At 40.1% G+C, this 10,911-nt stretch overlaps 1 protein-coding gene across 1 annotated transcript in view; it reads right to left on the bottom strand.

Moving 5' to 3' along the window:
• The window catches only part of LOC107094495 (proteasome subunit alpha type-6-like), a 15,655-nt gene extending 5,985 nt beyond the window's left edge, over positions 1-9,670 (bottom strand). The window contains exons 1-5 of the mRNA XM_015390119.1: positions 9,419-9,670; positions 3,826-3,920; positions 3,491-3,572; positions 3,256-3,411; positions 2,989-3,167 (exon numbers count right to left, since the gene is read on the bottom strand). Coding sequence (XP_015245605.1) covers positions 2,989-3,167; positions 3,256-3,411; positions 3,491-3,572; positions 3,826-3,920; positions 9,419-9,494 — 588 coding nt within the window. The 5' untranslated portion in view covers positions 9,495-9,670. The remainder of the gene's footprint in view (positions 1-2,988; positions 3,168-3,255; positions 3,412-3,490; positions 3,573-3,825; positions 3,921-9,418) is intronic.
• Positions 9,671-10,911: the final 1,241 nt, after the last annotated feature.

Here is a 10,911-nt window from a genome sequence, read left to right as displayed (position 1 = left end):
ATTCAATGCTTTCTTCATGCTCAAAGTACCAGGCAACTCCAGAAAACTGTGACCCATTTTCAAAGCTTTAAAACAGAAGTTGTGTTTTTTTCTGGATGGAAACAGGGAGAAGATATTTTCCTGATCAAGGCCTCGTCCTGATCGGGTTGTTCTGGTACCTGCACAGCCCTGTCATGGCTCAGTTCTGGCTTCTTCTTAAGCTTCTTCTCTAAGTAGCTGTTGGCCTCCGTCTGTTTGGCCCCGACTGCCGTAGCTCTGAAGCCACAGTAGTACCCCGCCGGGTCACATTTATAGAGGACGGGGCCCTGCTGCGGGTCTATAGCCACCAGGATCATACCTAGAGCGCGTCAGAGGACAGAGAGCTGCTTTAACAAACCAAAACACAACCTTTTTATTTTATGAACAAAATAAAAGCCTCCACTCACAGCAGCCTAGAGGTCTCATCTCTGCATTCTGTGTGTACACCTGGGAAATATCCGCCAGCCTGCGACACAGCACGTCCGCCGTGATGTCATAGCCAAACTTATATTTCCACTCTCCAGCCTCCACCCGGGCTCGGTGAACCTGTGAGCGGCTGTCCGCTGCAAACAACATACAAGCTTGAACTCCTTAGCTGTTAACACGGACGCCTTTTTAACGATTAATGACACCTGAACGCACCGTTGTGGCCGGTCATCACGCAGCCGATGCGAGGGGTAAGGTGGAACATGTTGGTGACGGTGGAGGAGTCCAGCAGCTTGTCCTGCAGAAAAATCCACTCACATCAGCTTCATCTAGGGTCATACATCACTTTCTAACTGCTAATTAAATGGGATCTAGAAAGGTTGGATGTGACACCAGGTTCTTCGGTGTAGTAATGTGAGAACCTGCCTCTTTATAGGAGCTTCTGCTTCATGCATCTTGTATCTTGTTCCATTTTTTTTTGCTGACTTGAGGAGCGTTTAGCTTCACTGGCTTTAGCTGCTCTGTGTGTTTGTTCGTGTCAGATAACCTACCGGGACTTTCTTCTGCGTGACCACCACAACGCTGTCCGTCCCTCTGACGCCGACGGATGTCAGCCCACTCTGAGAGATGGCTTTGAAGGCATATTCTGCATGAGATCACAACGTTAAACAGGATGAGAAAAGGAAAAAAGTTTTTTTTTTTACAGGAATTTTCATTGATCCGATTGCTGTGGATATAGAACAGATGGTGTTGAAGACATTGAATACAAGAAGGAGCAGTTTTTTAGAAACAAATAAGGATAAAACAGTTGAACTAGCCTGTTCATTTTCAGCTGATTATTAAGAACTCTTCACTAATGCAGGACATCTCTAATCTGCTGGTGAAGATTCTCAATCATCCAGGTCAAAGTCATTCCAAAAAAGTAAACAAAAACAATCCACTGAACTTTGTTTTCCAGTTTGAAGATGTTTCGCTTCCCATCCAGGGTGATTTTTCGATTCAAAATGTAAGAATTAGCATTGAATTTGAGGCTTTATAGAGTGGACCAAAACAAGGCCTTGTTTTGGCTCAGAAAACATGCTAATTGAAACAGAAGAACAGCTCCACCACTTAGGAAAGGAGGTTGTTTGGGTTATTTGTTAGTCTATAATACCGATACCTGTCTATGTCTCTGAAAGGAGTGTTTTTAGGGGGAATTGTGGCCTGACTGAACAGGACCTCTGTAAGAGGGGTTACGATGATAGCTGGAAAGAATCAACTCAATTGCTGCATTGTAGGTTTTTGAAAGCTGCAACCCGAGTCCACCCTCACTCTTTAAGATTGTTTTTTTCTTCCTTAAAGGGGAACGCTGTTTTTTTTTTTTTTTTTACATTGGCCCCTTGATTTTACGTTATTATATCATGTTCTACTCACCCATGAGTTTTGTGTCAGTTGGAGCTGTTCTGAATATATTCGGTTAGGTTATATCCAAGTAACGTCTTCCTATGAGCAACGAGTTGAAGGCACAAACTAAACTGTTCATAATTTATTATTTATGGTACGCCAGCATTCATAACATGTAGGCCAATCACTGTCCCCCAGACATCCGCGGTTATATTTTTTTATATTTATATGTTTTAAAAACATCAGTGTATATGATGTCATCAGCGTGCGCCGGCTACCATTCATTCATCCTGTCCGCTGAACTGCTGCTAGTTTTACTCACATGCCTGGAAGATATCTAGTGCTGCTACCACAGATCTTGCTCTCAAATTGGAATTGAATGATTCAGATTAGCTAGAATGAATAGAAGGACAACTCCAGTCCGGCGGACGGATGACGTCATACACATGCCGCTTTGTTTTAAAAAAATATTAATATAAAAAATATAACCGCGGATGTCTGGGGAACAGTGATTCATCTACATGTTATGAATGGTGGTGTTCCATAAAGAATAAATTATGAACAGTTTAGTTTGTTCCTTCAACTCGTTGCTCATAGGAAGACATTACTTGGATATAACCTAACCGAATATCTTCAGAACGGCTCCAACTGACACAAAACTCATATGGGTGAGTAGAACATGATGTAATAACGTAAAATCAAGGGGCCAGTGGAAAAAAAACAGTGTTCCCCTTTAACATAGATGGCTTCCTTCACGCCCCTCTCAAACCACCTAATTTATTTGTCCAAATTGTGAAAATTCTGGTCCTAAAAATGTCCTTTGTCCATAAGGTCCATAAGGTGTCCAGTAGATGTACTGCAGAGTCTTGTCTCCCGAGGATGTCGCTCCCCTTAGTGTTGGGCCATGCGTCTGTGAAAAGGTTGTTTGGTTCCACCAATATAAAGATCAGAGCATTCCTCACTGCATTGAACTGCATACACCCCTCCGCTCATTTCAGTGATTTTAATTTTTTTTTTTTTGCACCTAAATACAAATCAAGCTGTGGGCTTTCCTTTTCTTCATATCCAGCCACTCTGTGGTATTTTGGCTCATGTTNGATGGAAACAGGGAGAAGATATTTTCCTGATCAAGGCCTCGTCCTGATCGGGTTGTTCTGGTACCTGCACAGCCCTGTCATGGCTCAGTTCTGGCTTCTTCTTAAGCTTCTTCTCTAAGTAGCTGTTGGCCTCCGTCTGTTTGGCCCCGACTGCCGTAGCTCTGAAGCCACAGTAGTACCCCGCCGGGTCACATTTATAGAGGACGGGGCCCTGCTGCGGGTCTATAGCCACCAGGATCATACCTAGAGCGCGTCAGAGGACAGAGAGCTGCTTTAACAAACCAAAACACAACCTTTTTATTTTATGAACAAAATAAAAGCCTCCACTCACAGCAGCCTAGAGGTCTCATCTCTGCATTCTGTGTGTACACCTGGGAAATATCCGCCAGCCTGCGACACAGCACGTCCGCCGTGATGTCATAGCCAAACTTATATTTCCACTCTCCAGCCTCCACCCGGGCTCGGTGAACCTGTGAGCGGCTGTCCGCTGCAAACAACATACAAGCTTGAACTCCTTAGCTGTTAACACGGACGCCTTTTTAACGATTAATGACACCTGAACGCACCGTTGTGGCCGGTCATCACGCAGCCGATGCGAGGGGTAAGGTGGAACATGTTGGTGACGGTGGAGGAGTCCAGCAGCTTGTCCTGCAGAAAAATCCACTCACATCAGCTTCATCTAGGGTCATACATCACTTTCTAACTGCTAATTAAATGGGATCTAGAAAGGTTGGATGTGACACCAGGTTCTTCGGTGTAGTAATGTGAGAACCTGCCTCTTTATAGGAGCTTCTGCTTCATGCATCTTGTATCTTGTTCCATTTTTTTTTGCTGACTTGAGGAGCGTTTAGCTTCACTGGCTTTAGCTGCTCTGTGTGTTTGTTCGTGTCAGATAACCTACCGGGACTTTCTTCTGCGTGACCACCACAACGCTGTCCGTCCCTCTGACGCCGACGGATGTCAGCCCACTCTGAGAGATGGCTTTGAAGGCATATTCTGCATGAGATCACAACGTTAAACAGGATGAGAAAAGGAAAAAAGTTTTTTTTTTTACAGGAATTTTCATTGATCCGATTGCTGTGGATATAGAACAGATGGTGTTGAAGACATTGAATACAAGAAGGAGCAGTTTTTTAGAAACAAATAAGGATAAAACAGTTGAACCAGCCTGTAGATTTTCAGCTGATTATTAAGAACTCTTCACTAATGCAGGACATCTCTAAGCTGCTGGTGAAGATTCTCAATCATCCAGGTTAAAGTCATTCCAAAAAAGTAAACAAAAACAATCCACTGGACTTTGTTTTTCAGTTTGAGGATGTTTCGCTTCCCATCCAGGGTGATTTTTCGATTCAAAATGTAAGAATTAGCGTTGAATTTGAGGATTTATAGAGTGGACCAAAACAAGGCCTTGTTTTGGCTTAGAAAACATGCAAATTTAACCAGAAGAACTGCTCTGCCCCTTAGGAAAGGGGGTTGTTTGGGTTCTTTGTTAGCCTGTAATACCGATACCTGTCTATGTCTCTGAAAGGAGTGTCTTTAGGGGGAATTGTGGCCTGGCTGAACAGGACCTCTGTAAGAGGGGTTACGATGATAGCTGGAAAGAATCAACTCAATTGCTGCATTGTAGGTTTTTGAAAGCTCGAACCCGAGTCCACCCTCACTCTTTAAGATTGTTTTTTTCTTCCTTAAAGGGGAACGCTGTTTTTTTTTCCATTGGCCCCTTGATTTTATGTTATTACATCATGTTCTACTCACCCATATGAGTTTTGTGTCATTTGGAGCTGTTCTGAAGATATTCCCTTAGGTTTTATCCAAGTAACGTCTTCCTATGAGCAACAAGTTGAAGGCACAAACTAAACTGTTCATAATTTATTATTTATGGTACGCCAGCATTCATAACATGTAGGCCAATCACTGTCCCCCAGACATCCGCGGTTATATTTTTTTATATTTATATGTTTTAAAAACATCAGTGTATATGATGTCATCCGCGTGCGCCAACTACCATTCATTCATCCTGTCCGCTGAACTGCTGCTAGTTTTATTCACATGCCTGGAAGATGTCTAGTGCTACTACCACAGATCTTGCTCTCAAATTGGAATTGAACGATTCAGATTAGCTAGAATGAATAGGCCCCTCTCAAACCACCTAATTTCTTTGTCCAAATTGTGAATATTCTGGTCCTAAAAATGTCCTTTGTCCACAAGGTGTAGATGTACCACTGTCTTCTCCCGAGGAGGTCGCTCCCCTTAGTGTTGGGCCATGCGTCTGTGAAGAGGTTGTTTGGTTTCACCAATATAAAGATCAGAGCATTCCTCACTGCATTCAACTGCATACACCCCTCCGCACATTTCAGTGATTTTAAATTTTTTTTTTTTGCACCTAAATACAAATCAAGCTGTGGGCTTTCCTTTTCTTCATATCCAGCCACTCTGTGGTATTTTGGCTCATGTTAAAGGGTCCAGTTTCATTTCTTTAGACATGGTCTCACATTTCCCTCAGTACGGCTCAGATTTACAGTAAAATTCATTGATTCTGTGAGAGTCGCCTGGTCACATATTCTGAAACAGAAAATCATCCTAAAACCATGACACTTCCACTCCCATACTCCACGTTGTGAGAATTTTTTTATTTTTTTTTCCCAGAATGCTGTTTAATAACAATTTCCAGGTGTTTGAGCTCATCTTCCAAGTTTATTTTTATACCTTTAGAGTTCGTCCTGTTTGCTTTACTTAATTTTTTCCCTGAGATACTCCAACTTTCTGTGTTTACTTCCAATCAGTGTTAATTAGTCTTTCTCCTTCAGCTGTTCTGCCTTCTTTTAACAAAAGCTGGTCCCATGTTATTCAGACTGGCTCTTCTAATTAGCTTATCACTTCTCTAAGCCTGTAAATAAATGCTGTTATTCTCAATGTTCTCCATTAAATTCTTCCCTCACTCTGCTTGCTTTCATAATGGTATTTCAAATATAGAGCAAATTTTTTTAAACAACAGAAGTTGTACAGAAGTTTCCTGCTTGGAAACCTCTCATGGAAGCCAAACTTCTCTTGTTGGATCCTTAGGCGTGCTTCTTCATATCTATAGAGCTGTAGTTCCCGCTGATGTTTAAGCAACAGCCGCTTCACTAGATGTGGATGTATCTCTGCTGTAGAAATAACTGAACTTGTGTTTGCTGTGACATCACTGAATGATTTGAATGTATATATTTCATATTGACCACAGGTCACATGTTTTATATATGGTATATATAGTATTGGTTATATTTGTTACACTGACATCCAGCTTTCATTGCTCCCCCCAACCAAACCCCCCCTCCCACCTGATCTGATTTAAATGAGTGTTTTGGTGAACTCCATCACTACTTTTCTAATACCTTTCTTAAATTAAACTGTGATAAAACTGAGTTCATACTACTTGGCATAAAAAAAAATTTAAAAAACTTTCCAAATCCAACATTTTTCCTCTTCCATTCATCACTTCTTTCCACTTCCCTCAGGTTAAGAGTCATCAATAGTGTCCTGATGTCCTTCGTCCTTCCCGTCCCACATCAGTAATGTCCCTGGATCTGCCTGCTTCTACCTGACCATCACAGCCTGACTATGATTTAATTTCCCGTCTCTTTGGTCTTTCCGGTAAATCCTTTCTAAGGTTAAAGAGTTTAGAACCACCTAACCCTCTCAGTTGAACCTGGTGTCTTTTTTCATCTGTAATATTTCTGTCCTTCTCTAAATGTTAACTGTATTGAACGTTGGCTTTTATCTGTCCTTGAGTATCCTGAAATAAATTTCTAAATATAACGTATTAATATTGTTTTAAGTATTTGTTCAGTTGTTCAAAATGTTTTATTATGACCAAAAAATTGAATGTATTTTATTTGATTGTTGTGACAGACTGATTCAAAGTGGTTCAATCTTTACATAGATTTTAGGACAGGATTTAGACCTGGACTTTGACTAGGCCATTCTAACACATACTGCTGTAAGGTTTGATATAAAGCTCTCCACTCCTGGTTGTATGTTTAGATTAGCCTCTAGCAGGATTTTCTCCTGTATTTCATTATATCTTTATAAGTCACAAGGCAGCCACTGCATAATGNTTTTTTTCCCAGAATGCTGTTTAATAACAATTTCCAGGTGTTTGAGCTCATCTTCCAAGTTTATTTTTGTACCTTTAGAGTTCGTCCTGTTTGCTTTATTTCATACTTCCCTGAGATACTCCAACTTTCTGTGTTTACCTCCGATCAGTGTTATTTAGTCTTCCTCCTTCAGCTGTTCTGCCTTCTTTTAACAAAAGCTGGTCCCATGTTATTAAGACTTGCTCTTCTATTCTCAATGTTCTCCATTAAATTCTTCCCTCACTCCGCCTGCTTTCATCGTGGTATTTGAAATTTAGAGCTAATTTTTCTAAACAACAGAAGTTGTACAGAAGTTTCCTGCTTGGAAACCTCTCATGGAAGCCAAACTTCTCTTGTTGGATCCTTAGGCGTGCTTCTTCATATCTATAGAGCTGTAGTTCCCGCTGATGTTTAAGCAACAGCCGCTTCACTAGATGTGGATGTATCTCTGCTGTAGAAATAACTGAACTTGTGTTTGCTGTGACATCACTGAATGATTTGAATGTATATATTTCATATTGACCACAGGTCACATGTTTTATATATGGTATATATAGTATTGGTTATATTTGTTACACTGACATCCAGCTTTCATTGCTCCCCCCAACCAAACCCCCCCTCCCACCTGATCTGATTTAAATGAGTGTTTTGGTGAACTCCATCACTACTTTTCTAATACCTTTCTTAAATTAAACTGTGATAAAACTGAGTTCATACTACTTGGCATAAAAAAAAATTTAAAAAACTTTCCAAATCCAACATTTTTCCTCTTCCATTCATCACTTCTTTCCACTTCCCTCAGGTTAAGAGTCATCAATAGTGTCCTGATGTCCTTCGTCCTTCCCGTCCCACATCAGTAATGTCCCTGGATCTGCCTGCTTCTACCTGACCATCACAGCCTGACTATGATTTAATTTCCCGTCTCTTTGGTCTTTCCGGTAAATCCTTTCTAAGGTTAAAGAGTTTAGAACCACCTAACCCTCTCAGTTGAACCTGGTGTCTTTTTTCATCTGTAATATTTCTGTCCTTCTCTAAATGTTAACTGTATTGAACGTTGGCTTTTATCTGTCCTTGAGTATCCTGAAATAAATTTCTAAATATAACGTATTAATATTGTTTTAAGTATTTGTTCAGTTGTTCAAAATGTTTTATTATGACCAAAAAATTGAATGTATTTTATTTGATTGTTGTGACAGACTGATTCAAAGTGGTTCAATCTTTACATAGATTTTAGGACAGGATTTAGACCTGGACTTTGACTAGGCCATTCTAACACATACTGCTGTAAGGTTTGATATAAAGCTCTCCACTCCTGGTTGTATGTTTAGATTAGCCTCTAGCAGGATTTTCTCCTGTATTTCATTATATCTAAATAAGTCACAAGGCAGCCACTGCATAATGCTTCCACCACCATGCTTCAGTGTTGAAGGGGGATAAGTCCAATAAAATGAATTTTTTTTTTTTGTATGTAGACAAAAAGTTTCATTTTAATGGTTAGTTCAGATAAATGGCCATTGCATTTAGGCTTTGCTCTTTCTCTGTCATGATGATTTATGATCACTCTGAGAGATACTCAGAGCTTGTGATACTGTTCTCTTCATTAAACCAGCTTTAAAATGTCTCTCTGACCTGTCTGTTGTGTTTCTGCGTCTGCATTTGTTCACCAAGCTTCTTAAATTTCGGGGAGTGTTGGCCTAGTGGTTAGAGCAGAGCGCATGTGTTCTGAGAAGGTTTCAAGCACTCGGTTCGATCCCACAGCTGAGATAAACCCTAAACCCCACACCGCTCCCCAGGTGCCGCACAATGGCAGCCCACTGCTTCCAAAGGAGATGGTTTAAACGCAGAGACTGAATTTATCCAATGTGAGATCAATAAAGTTCAATTAATATTATTAAATGAGTTCCTCCTATAACATCTGAATTCATGCTGGGATTAAATTAAACACAGATTAATTTTTTATTCTAACTACAGGGTATCAACAGGTGGACCTGAAAACAAATGACTGCCACACTTTTCAGTTACAAAGGGCAGTTTTATTCAGACGCCCTGAATCCAAAGCCTCTGTGATGTCAGGCAGCCAAACCTGGCAACCTACCTGCTTTCATTTGGCTTTAAGTTACTCTAAACGCCAAAATTTAAGGTTATATGTGCTAAGAATGACTTCAGAGTTTCATAAAAGGGAAAGAATTTTTAAAAATCAACGTGCGCTTTGATAGGTAGGAGAAACAAAGAAAGAAAAAGTGTAATGCTAACAGCTTTGTCACACAGATTAGTGACCAACTTCCTGTGTTTCTGAGTAATTAACAGTTAATAAGGAGTTAATGAGAGAAATGGGTCCAGCTGCTTCCCTCAGAGGGGGAAGCAGAAACAGGTCCTTACCGACTTGGTAGAGTCGGCCCTCAGGTGAGAAAATGGTGATGTGTCGGTCGAAACCTGCGTTGGAGCCGCGGGACATTTTCCTCCTCCGGGTGTGACCTCAGGTGAACTCTGCGTGGGGCCTGGCGTGACCTGCGTGGAGCAGGAGGGTCGAACGAAGTGGAGCTTTGAGGAGTCAGCAGGTAGGAAACGGCATGGCCTCTGAATGATAAAGCAGGATAATGGAGCGACTTCCCTGAATTTTCTTATTTTTACTTTCTCTTTCAGTTAATGACGCTCCGTCCCCTCTCGCGCTGCTATTGGCTGGAAACCCGGAAGTTCAGCGGAGCATGTTCACCTTACAGAGAGGTTATTAAGAAAAGTTTTAGGAGGTATGATTGGCTATATGTTGTGCTTTATTATACTGTATTGATTGAGTCTGTCATTATTACTGTTCCAAATAAAGTTATATATATTAAAAAAAAAAACTCACAGAGAGACTTTATATCCAGCCATGGAGTTTATACACAAACAAATGATAACACTTTATTTACTATGTATGCTTTAAGTCATATATTTTGCATTAAATACATAGGAAGTTAAAGTATATCGAAGAGCTTCAGAGGCGTAGCTAGAACATTTTTATAAAGGTGCCCAGGCAATAACTAATGTACACTGAGGGGGGGCCCAAAGGCCCAAGAAACTCAGGGTCATCCTACACTGTTCCAACACAAACATTTATGAGCACGTCCATATTTTCTAAATAAAGACACACTATACTTTCCTACAACCTTTTGCCAGTAAAAAAATTTAAACATCCGTGCTTTCTAGGTAAAAGGTATAGTGGATAAAAATCTTTCAGGTCCGCGTTCTGGGTTACATACTTTTATCCAGGGGTTGACGTTAAGGATTTTTACCATTTGCCCAAAGGGCAAGTGGCTTTCACATTTAATTTGCCCAGATACAATTTTTACTTGCCCAGTATAATGTTTGATAAATATAGTTTCCAATATTAATTTTTGTATATATATCAATGAAACATGCTTATTTTTTTTAAATATATTTTTTTTATTCAGTATTTTTTAAGTTTCCAGGTTCCTGGTGTGTATATGCATGCGTCAGATAATGAACTCAAGCCTACCTTACCGTGTTAACATGCTTTTCAATCCTTCCTGCACATTTTCAAACCAAACTTTGCTTTAAACTGTTGTGTGCTTGGAAAAATATAAATTGTAATGTTAAAAATCTAAAAAAAAACTTGACAGGTTAAAACCTTACACTACTACTACTCACCAATTTAACATGTTTAGCTCTATAACATTTAAATGCACCACTCCAATGTCTAAGAGAAAAAAAATTAATGAACATTTTTTAATGTATGACCACTGTACAAAAGACTGCCATATGATAGAAATATTTACACTGTGCGCATACAGTTATTATTATTTTCCTAATCCCTGACTGATCATTTTTAATCTAGCATGTATTATAGTATAGATTCAATTCATCATCCAGCT

Source organism: Cyprinodon variegatus, unplaced genomic scaffold (assembly GCF_000732505.1).
Source record: "Cyprinodon variegatus isolate N-32 unplaced genomic scaffold, C_variegatus-1.0 Scaffold486, whole genome shotgun sequence".
Classification (NCBI taxonomy): domain Eukaryota; kingdom Metazoa; phylum Chordata; class Actinopteri; order Cyprinodontiformes; family Cyprinodontidae; genus Cyprinodon; species Cyprinodon variegatus.
This window is presented reverse-complemented; position numbering and strand designations above follow the sequence as displayed.